The sequence below is a fragment of the Trachurus japonicus genome, chromosome 21 (assembly GCF_045865225.1).
Source record: "Trachurus japonicus isolate A0001 chromosome 21, Traja_1.0".
Lineage (NCBI taxonomy): Eukaryota > Metazoa > Chordata > Actinopteri > Carangiformes > Carangidae > Trachurus > Trachurus japonicus.
This window is the reverse complement of record NC_140927.1, coordinates 29,631,109-29,652,181: the sequence shown is the minus strand read 5'-3', so window position 1 is coordinate 29,652,181 and position 21,073 is coordinate 29,631,109. Positions and strand designations below refer to the sequence as shown.

The 21,073-nt window shown below is 42.3% G+C and overlaps 1 protein-coding gene and 1 long non-coding RNA gene across 2 annotated transcripts in view; one reads left to right on the top strand and one right to left on the bottom strand.

The window, feature by feature from the left end:
- LOC146965504 (uncharacterized) overlaps nucleotides 1-21,073 on the top strand; it is a 518,674-nt gene that overhangs the window by 394,845 nt on the left and 102,756 nt on the right. The window lies entirely within an intron of this gene.
- Nucleotides 6,277-21,073, bottom strand: part of itgb5 (integrin, beta 5) — a 71,264-nt gene continuing 56,467 nt past the window's right edge. The window contains exons 12-16 of the mRNA XM_085764745.1: nucleotides 15,850-16,072; nucleotides 13,603-13,703; nucleotides 8,551-8,670; nucleotides 7,489-7,655; nucleotides 6,277-6,412 (exon numbers count right to left, since the gene is read on the bottom strand). Coding sequence (XP_085620871.1) covers nucleotides 6,317-6,412; nucleotides 7,489-7,655; nucleotides 8,551-8,670; nucleotides 13,603-13,703; nucleotides 15,850-16,072 — 707 coding nt within the window. The 3' untranslated portion in view covers nucleotides 6,277-6,316. The remainder of the gene's footprint in view (nucleotides 6,413-7,488; nucleotides 7,656-8,550; nucleotides 8,671-13,602; nucleotides 13,704-15,849; nucleotides 16,073-21,073) is intronic.

The following is a 21,073-nucleotide window of genomic DNA, read 5'->3' as shown; positions in this document are numbered from 1 at the left end:
GACGGCAGCTGAGTCCAAAAACAAACTTTCATCAAGCAAAATCTGATTCTGACTAATAAAAACTACTGCCAGATGCAATGGGAAGTTCCCTTCATTCATAAAACTCTTGGATTGGAAATATCTTGGATTTGAATTAATATAAATAAATAGCAAAAGGTAAATAAATAACTATGAAGTAACTAATCATATGAACACATGCTTTGAAGAGTAAATATCAAGATCGGATTGAACTAAATGTGTTTTTCTTTAGTCCCTAAAAACGAAGAAAAGTGGTCTGATATCTTATTATTATTATCATTATTATAGCTTATTTGTTTTTTCCTGTCTATAAATGTATTCTTAAATAAATCAGTGGTATTGCACATTAAAACTTCACATGGAGACACTTCTTCTTTCTCCACCACAGTGGTTCAGCTGTTGGTGAGGGGTTTTTTTTGTTTAGTTTTTAAAAAAAAATACTCTATGAGTGAATGATTTCAGAGTATTTTCCACCACCAAGCACCAAGCAGTTTCCATTAACCTTGATGTCAGAGCTGTGAGTGGTGACGGCCGGGTCTCCAAACCACCGCCGGCTGCCAACAACAGCTCATGACGGTTCGATGGTTCGGTGGTGAGATGTGGCTTTTTTCGTTTTCATTTCCTTCTAAGTACAGTATCAGTTGTCTGGTCCAGAAGAACAGAAATGAAGAAGTGGCGGCGGAAAAAAATGCAAAGTAAACAAAAATGTTTGAGTTGTGTTGAGGAAATAAAGTGTAAAAGATGGAAAAATGAAACTTTTAAACAGGGAAGAAGCTAAAGAGAAAGGAAGTGAAATAAAGTGAGACATAGACCAAACTAAACTAAACCAAACCAAACAATCAAATCTAAATACTTTCAGTGCAGAGATTTGAATTTTGTCCCTAGAAGGAAGTGAAGTCCTCACAACGTCCAACAAACACCCATGTCCCCACAACGTCATGAAAACAAAGACACACAGACACAACGATACTGTGGAGTTCAGGCTGAGATTAAGAGGCCGACGTCCTCATGTAGCATTAACTTTTGTTGGATTCTTATACGACACTATTTTGCAAAACTAGCAGAGAAGAGTTGATCAGTGGATGAGTGTCGGTGTTGTTAGCAGGGGGACTAGCTAGCTAGCCGTCGTGATAGCAGGCGGGCTGAGCTTCATCTCTGTGCACTGCAAAAACTCAAAATCTTACCAAGAATATTTGTCATATTTCTAGTCAAAATGTCATTTCTAGTCAAAACAACTCTCATTATACTAAAAATAAGACTTATCAAATTAAAAAGTAGCTTGTTTTTAGACACTTTTTACTTTTTTCAAGCATATTTTCACTTGAAATAAGTAGAAAAATCTGATAGTGGAGCAAGTTTTTCTTCCTTATTACAAGCACAAAAAACTTGCTTTCACTGGCAGATTTTTCTACTTATTTCAATTGAAAATGGGTTTGAAACAAGTAAAAAAATATCTAAAAACAAGTAAATTTTTAGGTGATGAGTCTTATTTTAAGTGGAAAGAGGTTAGTTTTGACTAAAATTGAGACATTTTGACAAGAAATAAGACAAATATTCTTGGAAAGACTTTGAGTTTTTGCAGTGTGTTGGTTCCCATCGTCCAGGTGCGGACTAGTTCCCTACTTGCTACTTGCATTACTCACCAACATCCTAAAATCAACGATGGAAGTGATCATGATCAATTCCACAGCTCATTTACAAGCAGTTGGAACTCCCTTTGCTATTCTCAGGACTGGATTGACCCAGTGTTTTCACTGTCTATTTTTATTTTTCAATCAGTGAGAGGACTATAAAATCATCCTCACTGAGCGATGACTTTTATTCTCCTTTTGTGAATTTCAGAAAATAAAATAAAAAGGCAAAGTAACGCATTGGACTCAGCATGTAAAGTCTGTAGTATTAGCCTGCGGATTAGAATAATGCATAGAATAGCCTATAGACTTGGTGTGAAGAGACCTTAATGCGAGTACAAACTGGTGCTTAATGTCTTTATACATCTGTGAACACACTGTAAGTGACGGCCCAGTGTCAGTGTGGTTGTATAAATGCACAATTAACAGCTTGTTTGGATTGAATGTTAATTAAAAATTAATGAATGAAAATTAAATGCAATGAACAACATGACCTGTAGGGACTTTTACAGTACAAGCAGCAGAGCTTTCCTCAGTAATAATAAACAAGCTGTGAGGCTGTAAAACAGCAAAGATCAATCATCGTGCTAAAGTTTTAAACATCAAGAGATTCTTTCCAAAATAAAAGCATAAGGACACGTTGGAGAAACGGTAAACAGTGTAAAAAATGCTGCCAAGTGTGTTTGTAGGAAACCTCCTCAGGTTGAAGAGGCAGCGCTTCCTCAACACTAAACAAAACAAAACAAACCTGAACTCGGCAGAAACTGAAATCAATTTCCCATCAGCCCCGGCGGCTTCAGCTGAGCTGGTCGGCAGCAGCAGCTAATTAGGACATTGATTGTGTTAATGTCCCTGTTGACTGATAATTAAACCCGAACGTCAATGTCTGCATTTTAAAGGGTTATTCCTGTCTGTTGACCTCCACCTCCACAGCCAGATTTAACCTGAGCTCTGCCCCCAGTCTGGTGGGGGAGGGGGAGGGGGTGGTGGTGGTGGTGGTGGTGGTGGTGGGGGCTGTGAAAACCACCTCACAGGGAAGCTGCAGAGATTTATGAGCAGGAATCAGGACAGAACAGACGTGGACTTGTTCCACATCACAGCTGCAGCAGCTTCCTCCTGTTTGAAGTTTCTCACTAAACTCCAGAGACTCGATCGGTTCAGATGAGAAACAGAGTCTGAGCTGCTGCTGCTCTATAGTTTCTTTTTGTAACATTACTTTAAGATGTAAACAATCAGTACTGTATATACACACTGATCAAACACAGGAACATTAGTATCAAATCAAATCAAATGACTGATTATAATTCAACAGGCCGATCAAACAGTGTTTAATCTGTACTCATGTGTAAACATCTTTTAAAACTTTATGTATTCACAGATGTGTTCACATTCACATTAATCAGTACATACACTAATATATGATGTGGATGTGTAGCCTGTATTATTATGGACTGTTACTGTTAAATCAGTAAATAGTAAACTGTCACAACCTCTACAACTTGATATGTTTGTAGATTTAAAGTGTTTATACAGTATGTAATGTGTGTGTGTGTGTGTTACACCTTAAAGGGATAGTTCAACATTTTGGCAAATTGGCCCATTGCCATAATCCCTGTAGTTTTAGCAGTAGGTTTGTTACCTTTAATTGTCGGTGCAAGCTATTTTTAGAACGGCGGAGCAGAGCCGTGAGCTGCTCAGAGCTACGCTACGGAGGCTAATGGGATTTCTTGGTTTCCCTCATCATCAAACTCATCAAATACACAATCCAACAACTCCAAAACGCTCTGGTGGACAAGTTGTGACCTGCACATTCACCACGCTATGAGATAATAACACAACGTTACCAGACAGAGTTGTTTTAGAGGGAAATTCATGCAAAACTGCTGATGCGCGGGCAGTTTTTCATCAAGCAGTCTCTGAATTTGATGAGGAAAACCAAGAAATCCCATTAGCCTCTGTAGCATAGTGTGAATGTGTACACAAATCTGTGACTATGTGCACTGTTTACTATGTTACACATACACACAGATACTTATATGTATATATGTGATATGTGTCACTGCTGCAGTAACGAGCTTCAGAGAAACGATGGTTTGAGAAATCACAAAGCATCAGAGAGTTTAAAAACATAATAACTGGTGGTTAAAGCTCTGCTGATTGGTTGTTGTCGTGTGATGTTTATAATTAGACGTCGCTCCTCCTGCAGTAGAAACCTGAACCAAACACAACACACACACTGAGACGTTTGACATAAGCAGGTTTATTGTTCTTGCTGTGTGTGTGTTTGTGTTGTGTGTGTTACATCAACCTGTGCTGTTGTGAGTCCTTCAGTGTCCGTCACCGCACAGATGATTAAAGTCTGAGGAGCTGAGGAAGATGAAGATGAAGATGACGTCATGTTCATGTGGTTCGTCCAACACGTACCCGAGTGTTATTATCTACTGTACACACACACACTCTCTCTCTCTCAAACACACTCACTCCAAGTCCCTGACACTGTAACTGTGACACACACACACACACACACACACACACAGGGCACCGTGATTGACAGCTCAGCTGACTCCGCCTCTTCCTGTGGAGCAGCGTTTAACGACCGTGGACTCCGAGGCGTCCACACACTCCCAGGGAGTTTAAACTGGAGCAGCCACACACACACACACACACACACACACACACACACACACGCATGCACCCCGTTATTACCGCCTCTACACACACACACTCACACACACACACCACAACCCCAGTCTGAGGGCTTCTGGCTTCTGCTCGGACGACGTTTCACTGTTAAAGGGTCAAAGATGTTTCATAGAAAAGTCAAAACCAGCAAATAAAGTTTTAATCTGAAACGACACGTCTGAACTCGTCTGAAAACAAGATTCATGAAACTTTTGTTTTTTGCATCTTGAGCTGCCGAAGTCGAACACCACAGACTCCTTCATCATGTGCAATAAGATTGAATATTTATACTCATTACTGGATCAATACTCATTTGCACCTTTTAACTGTATTGAGTTCTGAGGATTTTAATGTTTTATTTCATCATATTTTCTCTCAGATTTTACTGGTTGTTTTTTTTTCCCTTTTCTCATGTCTCGTGTAAAAATCTCAAGTTAAACCAGACGAACGCTGACGCAGCTTTAACACATGATGAGGATTTATCACTATTTCACTGTAATAAAGACGACTGACAACCTGTGAGCCAATGCTCCAACATTTGTGTTCACATCTTTGTGCTAAAGTGAGTATAAAGTTTGTAGAGCTGCATGTTTACAGCTGTGACTGTGTCTCTGCAGCTTCTTGTCTTTACTTATTAACCACTTCATTATTTCATGTATAAAATTCATGATTAGTAAAAAAACGCCTGTCACGGTCTCTTAATGCCCGAGGTGACGTCTTCAGTTCTGACCAACTAAACCAAAACATTTTCTACTTCTTCAAGAAAATATTGAGTCCTGAATCGTTTTTTTCTGTTGATCGCCAAAACAATTAATAATCGTTAAAGTTTATTTTAACTACAGAACCATAACTCTAACTCAAATTAATCCATGTATTATTCCGCTGCTGAAAATAGTCCCAAAAAAGCACCATGTTTCCTCCTTTTTTTTTTTTACACAAAGATTTGTAAAAAATCTATAGTTTCCACTTGATTTATTGAATCATTCAACTTTTAATTAAATAAAACTTCATGATTATAATTATTTATGTTGTTTTTGTGCTTTAGGAAGAAATAAAACTTGATACTTTTGACATGTTTTTACTTATTTATGTTGTTTTTGTGCTTTAGGAAGAAATAAAACTTGATACTTTTGACATGTTTTTACTTATTTATGTTGTTTTTGTGCTTTAGGAAGAATTGAGCTTCAGTCTGAGACGGAAGCAGAGGAAGACGACGAGCTCGTTGCTGGTTTTGGTTTTTACCCTTAAAAGGATTAGTGGGGGTCAAACTGGTGCCCTGTGATTGTTAGATAGAGAGACGGGAGTTCAACTACAGCATCACACACACACTCAGACACACACACTCACTCTCAAATACACAACATCAAAAGAAAAGTGAACTCTTTACAAGACTCGACTCTTAAAATATTCTCTGTGCAAACTGCAGGTCAGACGTCTTAGTAAATGTTAGTACCAGAGCCGCTGCTGTTAATAATAAACCTGTGAAGAGGAAGAAATCTACCTGTGTGAGCTCCACCCGTCCCGAGTCTGAAACTAACAACTCATCTGGTTTTTTGTTCTTTTTTTAGTGTTTATAAAAATATACAAATATAAGTCGATGTCTGTACAAACGAGGAGCCGGAGGGTTTCAATGTCAGAGAGTTTTCTATAGGAGCTTCTACTTTCTCTCTCTCTCTCTCTCTCAGGACCATGGAGTCTGTGCTCGGTCGCCCCTCCGGCTCACAGAGGAGGAAGAGGAGGAGGAAGAAGAGGAAGAGGAAGTCAGATCAGCTCCTCTGTGGTCGGTTTGAATCCTCCTCCCTCCCTCTCTCCTCCTCGGACACAGTCTGGTTCAGTTCATTTGTGTTTTCACTTTGTGCAGAAGAACGAGTGTGTTCAGTCTCGTCCTCTTCCTCCTCGTCTTCCTCCTCTTCCTCCTCCTCTTCCTCCTCGTCCTCCAGGGATGTGTTAGTCGGACCGGTCCTGCCGCGCCCCGTGCTGAGGGATCAGTGGACCCCCCCGTTGTAGGACTTCCCGTACATGTTGAAATCCGTCTCGACGAAGTGAGTGGAGACCGGCTGCTTGTACAGAGGGTTGGAGGCCTGAGGGAGACACAATCAATCAATCAATCGATCGATCGACCAATCAGGAGCAACACATCCTAACACACATCAACAGGAGAGGTGATTAATTCACTTATTAAAGTAAACAAACTGCGGTTTGTACTATCTGAGATAGAAGATACTGTATATTAATGTCCTCAGAAACAATAAAAGGGAAAATAAGTGAATTTTACAACATCCTCTCAAGAGGAGGTAAGTCATCTTCCCAGATATTACTGTAATGAAGTCATGGGAAAAGGACCTAGAGATGGTCTTTACCTAAAATACCTGTCTTTGAAGAAAATACCTGGTTAAATATCTGTGAAAGAACACATTTTCCATTCACCAGCAACAAAATTAAGGAATCTAATTTTAAATTGATCCATAAACTATATCTAACACCGACAAAAATGCATAAAATCTCCAAGACGATCTCAGCAAAATGTCCCAGATGTAAAAGGATGGATGGGACATTAGATAGATAGATAGATAGATAGATAGATAGATAGATAGATAGATAGATAGATAGATAGATAGATAGATAGATAGATAGATAGATAGATAGATAGATAGATAGATAGATAGATAGGTAGGTAGATAGATAGATAGATAGATAGATAGATAGATAGATAGATAGATAGATAGATAGATAGATAGATAGATAGATAGATAGATAGATAGCTTTATTTAATCCCCGAGGGGAAATTTAAAATGTCACCAGCAGCAGCCAAAAAAGTTAAAGTGCATGAGTGGGTCAGAATGATTTGGGAGTGTGACCTTCTACAAAAATTCTGAAACTCAATTCACTCTTTTACACAATCTGTTTTGAAAACAAAAATTGATTTAAGCCCCAGTTTGTATTTGTTAAATGATTCATTACTTCTTCAGTTAGATACGAAAAAATGCAGGATATTAATTATGATAACAGACTTTTGCGAAGAAATGCAAACTCTTATTTTGGAAAGATGATTTCCCTCCAACTCTTAAGATTTTTACAGATCAGATTTCAGCATTTTTACCGTTAGAAAAATTAACTTTGGAAAAACATTAAGTGTAGTCGTATTTGTCTCTCTCACCATCTCGTATCGTGCACGTGAGCGAGCGCTCTGGAAACGTGCGAACTCCCGGCGGTCGTGGATGGTGATGACCAGCTTCCAGACGGCGAGCAGCACCACGCCAACCAGCAGGATGCTGCCCACCACGGCCAGGAGCACCGTCATGGCGTCGGTGCCGGTGCTGCACTCTGACACGGGAGGAGAGGAAGAGACGGAGAGAGAGAGAGAGAGAGAGAGAGAGGGAGAGAGAGAGATGTTTAATTCAAACTCAAAGAGCTTCAGGACTTCGTTTCTTCTCAGCCTCAAGTTTTTTTATTATGATCAATAATCTGAGTATCAAATAATTGATGAGTGAAAAACTGAATGAATTCTCATTCATTTATAGTAAAATGAAGAAGACAGAGAGGAAAAGGGGGAGGAAGAAGAAGAAGACAAAAAACATGAAGAAGTAGAAGAAAAGGAGGAGGAAGAAGAAAATGAAGACAAAGATGAAGAAGAGGGGGAGGAAGAAGATGAAGATGAAGAACAGAAAGAAAAAGACAAAGAAAATGAAGAAAAAAAGGAGGAGGAAGAAGATGATGAAGAAGTTAGAGAAGGAGGAGGAGAGAAGGAGGAGGAGGAGGAGAGGAAGAGGAGAAGGAGAGGAAGAAGAGGAGGAAGAGAAAGAAGAGGAGCAGGAGGAGGAGGAGGAGGAAGAAGACAAACAAGATAAAAAAAAGAAGAAGAAAAGGGTGAAGAAGAAGATGAAAAAAAGAAGAACATGAAGAAGAGGAGGAGGAGGAAGAAAAAGTCGAAGAAAAAAAAGAAGAATGTCTACGGTACATAACTCAATATAACTCAATGTGCTTCACATGAGGAAAAATAATATTGATAAACATTAAAATAAAAAAGTCTAGAGAAAAAAGAAAAGGTTAAAACAGATTATAGATTATAGACGTGGGTCTGGATCGGGACCCTGTAATTGTCCCGTCTGTGGTGAGAAGACAAAACAAAGCTGTGTTGTTGTTGTTGTTGTTTCCTTGGCGACAACCTGCAGCTGTCACACGGAAGCAGCTGATTGGCTGCCGAGTCGTAACAACTGACCTGGCTCCTTCAGCGCGGTGAGCACCGACTGACCGCTGGCGTGTTCGGAGTAGGTGAACTTCATCACGCAGTCGTCGTCCGTCTTGTAGAGACACAGCACGGCGCCGGGCTCGTCCGTCTCTGCAGAGAGGAAGAAACAGAGAAGAAGAAACAATGAATATCTACAAGTTCAGTTTCAGTTTGTCTCTTTATTCTGTTCTTTTAAAGGGATAGTTCAACATTTTGGCAAATTGGCCCATTGCCATAATCCCTATAGTCATAGCAGTAGGTTCGTTACCTGTATTTGTCGGTGCAAGCTATTTTTAGAACGGCGGAGCAGAGCCGCGAGCTGCTCAGAGCTACGCTACGGAGGCTCATGGGATTTCTTGGTTTCCCTCATCAAACTCATCAAATACACAATCCAACAACTCCACAACGCTCTGGTGGACAAGTTGTGACCTGCACATTCACCACGCTATGAGATAATAACAGAACGTGACCAGACAGAGTTGTTTTAGACGTAGCGTAGCTCTGAGCAGCTCGCCGCTCTGCTCCGCCGTTCTAAAAATAGCTTGCACCGACAAATACAGGTAACGAACCCACTGCTATGACTATAGCATATCCATGTGCATTTGTTTTCAACAACAATGAAGCCGGTGAGAAATCAATCCATGGAGCGGTGGATGACCTTATTTATCATCTGCCATGTTACCATGTGTATATCTGTGTAGTCTTATCTGTCATAAACAAAAGATTACGGGACGCGTTACGTTTGTGTGGCGTTGCCGCAGAGACGAGAGCTGGGACACCGGGTCGGAGAAAAGTCATTGATTTAACCAGCACTAGGACTCTGAAGCTGGGAAAAAAGACAAAAGGATCATAGAAGGAGAGTACCGAGTGGATATATGACTCATTTACGAAGCCTTGTTGACAATAGAAAGCTTTACGATAAGTTTTAAAAGACGCTAGTGAGTTGCTCGGCCTTATTTTGATTGGCGAACGCTCGATCATCCTTAGTCACGAGCCGATAAGATCTTTGCTTCCAGTAAAGAAAATGTTCCATCCACACCCACGACTGAAATAACTGCACAATTATGTCACTGTGTGCCTCCGTAGCGTAGCTCTGAGCAGCTCGCGGCTCTGCTCCGCCGTTCTAAAAATAGCTTGCACCGACAATTAAAGGTAACGAACCTACTGCTATGACTATAGGGATTATGGCAATGAGCCAATTTGCCAAAATGTTGAACTATCCCTTTAAAGCTGCCATTACTCTCCTCCTGTACACAACCACACACCCCCTCATCTGTGCAGTAGTTTATTTTCTGCCTCACAACCACCAACACTGTGTGTAATTTCTATTCTATTCTTGTAAATAACTGTATATAATTTGGCACATAACTACTACTACACAATGTCTCTCTCTCTTTTTGTTTAAAAAGAAAAAAAATTATATTTGTTTTATATTGTTTTATATTTCTATATTTTTCTACTTTTTTTTTTAACTTTGTTACTTTGTTTGCTACAATGCTACTGTAACAACCACATATCCCATATGTGGAATAAATAAACAGTCTTACGTCTTACCCTCAGATGACCCCTGGACATTTCTGTCCACCTCTCACACTTTCCAAACTTCCCAAGTTTATCACTCACATTAAGACAAATGTTTTTTGTCAAATTAAATGTGTACTAAATGGGGCAATATCTAATGAAATATGCACTAATTTGCATACATTTCCAGAACCGAAATCTGAACAATGGATAAAGCTCCTTTCAAAATTCTTGTTTTATTTTGTTGAGAGAAGTTTTTACAGAGGGGATTTTGGATATCTCTTTTTATCACTCTGTTAATTAGAAAATACTGTCACCAGCCCTAAAAAAAATTTCTTGCTTTTTTTGTTTTTGTTTTTTGGAATAAAATGTTGTATGAATGATATATATCAACAATGCCCTCTGTAAAAACCTTCAGAATATAGACAGGAATAAAAAATAATAAAATAAAATAATAAAATAAAAACGTCCAGGAAGGGGTTAAAAATTTTGAAACCCATGTCAAAAGTGATTTTCATGTTTAGTCAAGTCCCAGCCTTATATGTATCACAAATATTTTGGGAGTAACTGATGCTAAATGTCTCTCACTGTAGGTGGACATTTTTGTCCAGGGGTCATGGGTAGAGTAAAAATTGAGGGGTTATCTGTTTAATGTTACTGTTGTTATTATTGTTGTGAAGAAAGAGAGAGAGAAAAGAGGAGGAGGAGGAGGAGGAGGAGGAGGAGGAGGAGGAGGAGGAGGAGGAGAAGAGGAAGAGTCATGGTGGATAAACACGCGGCTGCTTCACATCGTTTAAATTTCTTGGTGGTGAAATCATGAAACTGCAGCGCCGCTTTCCAGTCGATCTTCATCAAACACAAAGTCTCAGGAGCTCGTGAGGGAGGGAGGGGTGAGGTCAGCCTAGCCCCCCCCCCCCCCCTCCTCCTCCTCCTCCTCCTCCTCCTTCTGTACTTCATGCACAAAGTATCTGGAATGTACATGTGGAGTCCATTAAGGCCGGTCAGAGCAGCGCTGTGAAACATGTCGGACGTGGGCCAACGAGGACGGGTCCAATAATAGTGTGTGTGACTGAACAGTGAACACGCCAAAAACAGTGTTTGTCTGTCTCTATGTGTGTGTGTGTGTGTGTGTCTGTGTGTGTGTGTGTGTGTGCAGCATCTCGGTGCCATGAAGCCCATAATAACTCTCCAGACGACTGAAGCAGCAGAGAGAGAAACTCTGTTTGTAAACACGGCGACGTCACGCTCTTAAAGCGACGGCGACACCTGCTGCCGCTGCATCATACACATCAACATCAACGTGACGAGCTGAGCGACCAAAGGAAGCGTGTTACAGACCATAATAATCCTATCTGACAGACTTTAATCCAATATATCACAGCATCAGATCTGGTAAAGCTGTTTATGTCACGCCGTTACAATCTGAAGTGACCAGAGCTGCGTTTCCTGTGTTTGACCTGTTTATCGACTCAAACCGTCTCTGTGTTTCCTGTTGTTTTTCCTGTTCGAGGCTTTAAAATAAACTTTTCATACAGTTATAAATCAGTTTTTAGTTGTTTAAATTTTGTCTTTTAACCAGATAAAGGGTTTTAATTTTAGTTATCAGACGTCCTCTGTCCATAAATTATAGGTGAACTGTCTGAGGTCAGGACGTCCTGTGTCACTGAGCAGCATCGATGAATCACTGAAGTCAAACTGCTTCGTTTTAATCCTCAGGTCGGTTTGTTTTCATCAGATTCAGCTGCTGGTTGAAAAAATAATAAATAAATAAATAAACTCTGATCGTCTGGTTCATGAGTTTAAAATAAAAACAAACTAAAGAAACACAGGTTAGAAACTCTGAACTCTTCTCTAACGTCTCTTTGAGATGATGAAGGTGGAGCAGCTGTCTGATTGGTGAGGAGGAGGAGGAGGAGAAGAGGAAGAGGAGAGGAGCATGAGAGGAAGAAGAGGAGGAGGAGGTAGAAGAGGAGGAAGAAAAGGAGGAGGAGGGGAAAAGGAGGAAGAAAAGGAAGAGGAGAAGAAGAGGAGAGGAGGAGGAAGAGTAGGAGGAAGAAGGGGGGAGGAGTAGAGGAAGAAGAGAAGAAGGAGAGGAAGAAGAGAAGGAGGAGGAGGCGGAGGAAGAAGAAGAAGAAGAGGAGTAAGAGGTGGAGGAGGAGGAGGATGAGGAGAGAGGGATGAGAGGAAGAAGAGGTGGAGGTAGAAGAGGAGGAAGAAAAGGAGGAGGAGGAAGAAGAGGATAGGAGGAGGAAGAGGAGAAGGAGAGGAAGAGGAGGAGGAGGAATAGAAGGAGGAAGAGGTTGGGGAAACGAAGAGAAGAGGAGGAGGAGGAAGAGGAGGAGGAATAAGAGGAAGAAGAGGAGGAGGAAGAAGAGGATAGGAGGAGGAAGAGGAGGAAGAAGAGAAGAGGAAGAGCAGGAGAAGAGGAGAGGAGGAGGAAGAGTTTGGGGAAGAGGAAGAAGAAGAGGAGGAGGAATAAGAGGAAGAGGAGAAGGAGGAGGAAGAGGAGGAGGAGGAGGAGGAAGAGGGAAAAGAGGAGGAGGAGAAGAGGAAGAGGAGGAGGAGGAGTGGAAGAGGAGGAGGAGGAGTGGAAGAGGAGGAAAAAGAGGAGCAGGCAGAGGAAGAGGAGAAGGAATAAGAAGAGAAGGAGGAGGAGGAATAAGAGGAAGAGGAGGAAAAAGAGAAGCAGGCGGAGGACGAGAAGGAGAAGGAGGAGGACGAGGACGAGAGGAAGAAGAGGAGGAGGAATAAGAGGAAGAGGAGGAAGAAGAGGAGCAGGAGGAGGAGGAAGAGGAGAAGGAGAGGAAGAAGAGAAGGAGGAGGAAGAGGAAGAAGAGGAGGAGGAAGAATGGAGGAGGAGGTAGACAAGGAGGAGGAGGAAGAGGAAGAAGAGGAGAAGGAGGAGGAGTGGAAGAGGAGGAGGACGAAGAGGTGCAGGCGGAGGTAGAGGAAGAGGAGGAGGAGGAAGAATGGAGGAGGAGGTAGACAAGGAGGAGGAGGAAGAGGAAGAAGAGGAGAAGGAGGAGGAGTGGAAGAGGAGGAGGAAGAGGTGCAGGCGGAGGTAGAGGAAGAGGAGGAGGAGGAAGAATGGAGGAGGAGGTAGACAAGGAGGAGGAGGAAGAGGAAGAAGAGGAGAAGGAGGAGGAGTGGAAGAGGAGGAGGAAGAAGAGGAGGAAACAACAACTCCCATGATCCTTCACTGTTTCACAGCCTTGTGTTATTGTTTTGATCGACAGAACCTGTTAGGGTGAAGTCCGACTGTGACCTACAGTATGACATCACAGGTGCAACATGTGCCACAGGTCTCCATGACAACAACAACAACAGTGGCCGACCGCGGCCTGATACAAAGTGACAGAGGAGGAGGTTTGTAATGTGGAGAGAGAGAGAGAGAAACTGTTTGCAGATGTTACAGATGTGAATACTTCTCCTCTGCCAGCCAGCTGCTCTGTGTATGCATACATGTGTGTGTGTGTGTGTGTGTGTGTGTGTGTGTGTGTGTGTCTGTGTGTGCGCACTCACTCAGGGTCTCCACGGTGATGATTTCATCCTTGCACAGGCGCTGGCAGGTCTGGTTGTCTGCGAGTCGTCCCGAGTCGAAGAGCCGGCACTCGATACACTCCCTGCAGCCGAGACAGGAAGTTCAGACACGATGATGAGACTTTACAGCTTTTTTTTACTCCGAGTCTGTTTCATCATCTGTGTGCCGTTATTAAAGCCGTTTGTTTTCATTTCAGCTCTGGCGTTAGCGCAGCTGTTAAAAACGTCCCGCTGCTCCGAGGTTAAACTCTGGAAAACGTCTCTGCAGAAACTTTTCAGCAGCAGCAGCCAGTGATTCCAAATACATCTGTATCAGTCAGTGACGTCGTCCACACAGGGAGGAAACAAGCTGGTTGGGAAGGAAATTGCTGAACGATGACGTCATACAGCTATTGGCTATTAAACTCTCCTGATTGGCTGACTGTTTTCTAAAGCAATCAAACAAAAAATAGAGCAGATTTCAATTAAAACACTCAGAGAAACTAAATCCTGCAAGTTGTTGTTGGATGGATGGTGGGTCCAGGTGGTGAGGGGGCGGGGCTTTGTTATGACATCACAAAGTGACAGGAAGTCCTGACGGCTGGTTTTAAGGCTCAGTTTCTGAATACAGGCTGTGTGCATTTCTCTGTGGACTGAGGCTTTGATACTTTCACAGTATTAATATAGAACCTAGAGCTGCTTTATAATCACACTACACATGGACATCTACCTTTATACCGTATGGAGCTTTAACACAAACATCTACCTTTATACTGTATGGAGCTTTAACACAAACATCTACCTTTATACTGTATGGAGCTTTAACACAAACATCTACCTTTATACCGTATGGAGCTTTGTATGGAGCTTTAACACAAACATCTACCTTTATACTGTATGGAGCTTTAGTATTAACATCTACCTTTATACTGTATGGAGCTTTAACACAAACATCTACCTTTATACCGTATGGAGCTTTAGTATTAACATCTACCTTTATACTGTATGGAGCTTTAGTATTAACATCTACCTTTATACTGTATGGAGCTTTAACACAAACATCTACCTTTATACTGTATGGAGCTTTAACACAAACATCTACCTTTATACTGTATGGAGCTTTAATACAAACATCTACCTTTATACTGTATGGAGCTTTAATACAAACATCTACCTTTATACTGTATGGAGCTTTTAAAAGAGTTTAGTTTAGTGTCTAAAATTTATCAAGGGACAGTGTGCGATAACATTAATCATTTACAAGAAACGAGGAGATGGTTGCATCAGATTAAGCTGTAACTGCTAATTTCCATCTGTAGTCCCAACATACAGTATAATTTACAACAGACACAGACCATAATCTAAAATACAAAGGAAAAACCTGGAAAATAAAATATGATGCCCCTTTTTCCACAAATTAAAATAGTTCCCAAGACATGTCTGTGACATGCTTTGGTCAAAATACCCCAAGGATCAAACATCACAGCTCTTTTCATCAGATTTCAATGGGCTGCAAATTATGCAAATTCGAAAACTAAGTACGTCAGTGGATGACAACTGAGGGAGCAGCTTGTAAAACCACATGGATTTCAATCTAGGGAGCCTGAAAATTACAGATATTTTTGTCAGTTCTCACATTTTGGGGACAGAGAGGCAAATTAAACACCCAAATACATGTTAAAGAGCCTTCAAAAAGTGATATTTCCATAATAACTCCCATTTAAAGCCTATGATTTAATTTGCCTTCAGATTTAGTTTAATCTGTTTTCTTTTAAATCCTGCTGATTAACTCAGTTCATCTGTCTTCTACCAGTGAGTCGCAGCGATACGGAGCTGACAGAGCCATAACTTCTCTAAAGGCCTGGGGTCAAAGGTCGCTCCGTTAAACTCATCCTCAGCCTTTGAAAAGCAGAGTCATGTGAATGTGAGGACACGGTCAGACAGCGATGCTCTCCTGTGTTTACTAGACGTTTGATCGGCCTTTAACCCCCTGCTCCTTTAAAGCGCCGAGTGATGAGTTCAAACACCGTGGGGCACCAGAGTTATCTGGACGTCTCTGTCTGTGACTTATGAGACGGTTTGGACTCGATGTGTTTGATGATCTGACCTTTAACCAGCTCCCTGAGGTCGAGCTGCTGCTGTTTACACATTGTTCTGATTTCTCTACAGACAGACGGCCAATCAGCTGGCGGGATCACATGCTGACACCTGATTGGCTACGATGTGTTTTGTTTTTTATGTTTTTTTTACCGTTTGGTGCCGCAGGCGTCGGGGCAGGTGGGACACTTCTCGCAGGTGTCTCCGAAGGCGCCCGGCTCGCTGCACTGACAGCGGCCGCACACGCAGCTGCCGCGCCCGCTGCACATCTGTCCGTCGTCCGAGACGCAGGTGGACGTCTCCGTGGAGCAGTTACAGTTGTCGCCGATGTAGCCGGCGTGACACTTACACTCCCCGCAGTGACACTCACCGTGACCTGGAGAGAGAGGAGAGAGGAGAGAGGAGAGAGGAGGTCAGTGATGCTGCGACTTTTCATAGATTTTTTTTAATCAAACAACAAAACAATGACGTCACACAGATCAACAGTCGTTCACCGTCACGTGTCTTTACATCTGAGGAGACAGAAACAGGAAACGTTTGATATTTCCATCTTAAAAGAAACTAAGATGATGATTTCATTGTGATTCATTTTTTTCTGCATCGACCAATCGTGGCAAAAAGAAAACACACACTTCATGTGATACCAGCAGTAACCATGGCAACAGCAGCAGCAGCAGCAGCTGTTGGTACTGTATGAACACTGGAGGAAGAAAAAAGGCTCTTGAAGGAGGTTTTCTGGACCCAACTCAGACGAGGTCAGAGGTCAGAGAACAGTTAGTATCAGTGCAAATAAATGCCTTCCTTAAAGGAGACATGTGTTGCCCCTTTTCCACACATTAAAACATTCCCTAGTTATGTAGTATTTAGTAGTTATGTAGTTAAGACAACTGAAGGAACAGCTCACAAAACCACATGGATTTCAACCTACGGAGCCTGAATATTTAATGTCAATTCTCACATTCTGGGGGCCGAAACGCAAGAAAACACCCAAAGAGCCTTCAAAAATTGATATTTCCATAATATGTCCCCTTTAATGCTCTGCACTAATGCTAGGGTTATATAATATTTTCTTTATTTATTAAATTTCTTTTAATGATCCTTCTTTTATTGTGAAGCACTTTGAGCTGTAATAATTGTATGAAATGTGCTACACAAATAAAGTTATTATTAATCTAAAAACTCACACTCAAACACACACAGTTTCCTCTTCTTGAGAGAACAACTTGACCTTCTGCTGCTCGGTGAAAAACTGGAGCAGCTTTTCACCCCCCACTCCCTCTCCCACTCCCCCCACACACACATCAAACTCATTATCCTGTTATCTGTAGTGGAAGACATCCAGCAGCAGGATGCAGGACTCTGGAGACGGAGCGACGTCCCACTGGACTCTGATTTGTCTCGGCCGTCTGTGTCACTGCCCCACATACCCCCACATACCCCCTCTCCACCTCCACCTCCACCTCCCAGGTCAGAGCAGAGCAGAGCAGACAGGACGAGCTCCTGAAGGAGGGAGGGAGGGCAGCAGCTGTGACCAGGGAGGCATTTTCACTCCACAGGCTGATTTCACACCGGTCGTCCACAGACCCCCCACAGACACAGACACAGAGACAGAGACAGAGACAGAGACGCGTCCATTAAGCTGCGATCAGAGACGATGAAGCCTCAGGACTCAGAGCTGTGGAGTCTGAGTCGCTCTGACAGACGAAGACAAAGACAAAGAAAAAGAAGATCCTGCAGCGGTAAACTGCTCTAACAGAAACTCCCCACTGGATCTGAGCAGCTGTAAAAAGCTCATGTCTTCATCACCGAGGCCGGATCCCACACACACACACACACACACGGAGCTGTGGGAACGTTCAGCCTCGTCCTCCGACCGACACCACATCAAACAGTCAGTTACTCAATCAACCGATCTGACTGATGCAGGGGGCAAACTGATAATCTGCTGATAACCAATTAACCCTTTGTCTCATTTGACTGTAAATCTAACATCTTTGGGTTTTAGACAAAAAAATGTAACGTCTATAGAACAAACAACAGAGAAATTCATCATCAGATTAATAGATCATGTAAATAAACTGCATTTTATATGTAAATACAGATTCTTTTCTTTTTTCTTCTGCATTGTATTGAATATTTTTGGGGCTTTTACACCCTTAATGGACATGGAGAGAGACAGGAAATGGGAGGAAGAGAGAGGGGGGGAATGACACACAGGATAGGGCCGCTCGATGCGGGATTCGAACCGGGACTGCCTGCAGTGAGGACTAGCCTCAACACATGGGGCAGGCGCTCTAGTCTATTGAGCTAAACACCAGGCCAGTCTGATAGTCTGATTTCTACTAGTGAAGGAATGAGCATCAAACTGTGTTATGATGAACTATGACTGCATGTCTGCACGGAGCAGCACCGGGCCCCCTGGGATCGAACACACAACCCCGACGGTTCTTCTACCCACTGTGCCACAGCGCTGCCAGTGTGACTCACGATGACACAGTGACATAATTGTGCAGTTATTTCAGTCGTGGGTGTGGATGGAACATTTTCTTTACTGGAAGCAAAGATCTTATCGGCTCGTGACTAAGGATGATCGAGCGTTCGCCAATCAAAATAAGGCCGAGCAATTCACTAGCGTCTTTTAAAACTTATCGTAAAGCTTTCTTGTGTCAACAAGGCTTCGTAAATGAGTCATATATCCACTCGGTACTCTCCTTCTATGATCCTTTTGTCTTTTTTCCCAGCTTCAGAGTCCTAGTGCTGGTTAAATCAATGACTTTTCTCCGACCCGGTGTCCCAGCTCTCGTCTCTGCGGCACCGCCACACAAACGTAACGTGTCCCGTAACCCGTAATCTCTTGTTGATGACAGATAAGACTACACAGATATACACATGGTAACATGGTAGATGATAAATAACCTTATCCACTGCTCCATGGATTGATTTCTCACCGGCTTTGTTGTTGAAAACAAATGCACATGGATATGCTATAGTCATAGCAGTGGGTTCGTTACCTGTATTTGTCGGTGCAAGCTATTTTTAGAACAGCGGAGCAGAGCTGTGAGCTGCTCAGAGCTACGCTACGGAGGCTCATGGGATTTCTTGGTTTCCCTCATCAAACTCATCAAATACATAATCCAACAACTCCACAACGCTCTGGTGGACAAGTTGTGACCTGCACATTCACCACGCTATGAGATAATAACACAACGTTACCAGACAGAGTTGTTTTAGAGGGAAATTCATGCAAAACCTCTGATGCGCGTTGCCTTCAGGGACAATTTTTCATCAAGCAGTCTCTGAATTTCCCTCTGGATGGAACATTTTCTTTACTGGAAGCAAAGATCTTATCGGCTTGTGACTAAGGATGATCGAGCGTTTGCTGTGAGAGAACGGCCAATCAAAATAACTTTCTTTTGTCAACAAGCCTTCAGAGTCCTAGTTCTGGTTAAATCAATTTTTGATGAGAGAAACCAAGAAATCCCATGAGCCTCTGTAGCGTAGCTCTGAGCAGCTCACGGCTCTGCTCCGCCGTTCTAAAAACAGCTTGCACCGACAATTAAAGGTAACGAACCTACAGCTATGACTATAGGGATTATGGCAATGGGCCAATTTGCCAAAATGTTGAACTATCCCTTTAAGAAAAGTGCTATAGAAATAAAGTTCATCATTATTATTACATTATTATCAGTTGAGTGCCTGTTGTTTAATTTTTCTGTCTTTGTGTCTGCTTCTTGTTCTCAGGTCGTTCTAATTAAATAAAGATGAAATACATATAAATATAAATACGTCCTGTCCATGTGGCAGCATTGTCGATACAATTGAGTTTAGATGGTGTCAGTGTTTTGTTTTGTTGATCCTTGTATCACACCTGTTGGACTCAACTACAACTTTCTCCTCTGGACATAACACACACAGTTCATTTTTCCATTTTCCTCCGGTGGAAACAGAGCGAGGACGGAGCCACGAGCCACGAGCCGAGGCCGAGCAGAAACTGGGTCAGTAACAAGTGAAATCACTGCTGTCTGTCTGTCTGGGAGTGGCCGCCGCTCCTCATGTCCAACGTCCACTCCTGACAGCTCAGACGCAGCGGGGAAGAAGAAGAACAAGAGGAAGAAGAGAAAAAAAACAAGGTCAGTGATTGGATCCAGATCCTGAAAGAGTGCAACAGGAAACACTCGCGTCTAATCACCAGAGTTGTGCAAGGCAGCGTCTGGACAAACAGACCAGCAGCAGCAAATTCCTTCTATTTTTATATAAACACATCTCACTTCTTCATTTATTCGGTGCTGCACGTTGCACAACTTTGCATTTTTTTCTTTTTAAAGGTGGAAAAACTGACACTTGTCTGTTAAATAAACGGATGTATTTCAGTCTGGAGCGCTCCTCCCAAACCTCGGTCGGCGGAGGCTTTGACGAGCGGAGCGGCATGTGGCTGAGTCACGGCACCGAGGCCTGGGAACGTGTCCTGAGATGACAGCGTCGCTGCTCAGACACCGAGAGGGCGAGAAGGCAGGGAGGGCTTTTTGTTTTCTTTTGTTTTTTTTTGTTTGAATGAAAGATTTTGGGGGAGGAGGATAAAGGAAATGCAAGAGCAGCTGCTTTGAAAAGGATTTATTGTTCGACAGGTCCTGACGAGATTCTGCCACCTCCAAACTCTCCTCTCTCTGCTCCTGATGAAGCAGATCAGGAGATTAGACACAGAACACAGATCACAGGTTTCACTGTCTGCTAGTCTGGGACTTTCAGACTGGGACCTGCTGTTTTCTGCCCAACTTGAACTCAGCACTATTAAATATTTTGATTTATTTATTTATGAGCAGCTCATTGAAGCATTTTAGCCTCTTTGAGCTCATTTGTTTTGGTTATGATTCTGCTTTCTAATAGTAAACAAACACGTCTGTAGTAGGGATGCACATTTCGATTTTTTTTCCCAGACCAATAACCAAAGCTCGTTTAAAACTGATTTATCACCGTTAATTGATCTGATTAAAATGCTGTTTGAGTGAGGCTCGGCAACCTGATCTTCTATCAGCAATTGAGAGGACGATTGACGATGGGTTTTTTTCTTGTCGATGTTATAAAACACACACACGCTGCTACAGCTGTGCAGCGCCACATACTTTTTATAGGCAATGCACAGACAAATGTCCGTGTAAGTCTGTCGTCTGACCTTCTATCACGGGGACTGGACGTCTGTCACGTGTCGACACGTTGATGACATAAGTAGCTAATAAAAAATAAATAAATCAACTGATCTCGTTCTAGTTATCGGTTAAAAGGTTAAACAGTTAATCATGTGCAGCCCTGGTCTGTAATAAAAGTATTTACAGGATGTTTTATTACTGAGGCCGTCACACTTCACCAGATGATATTAATT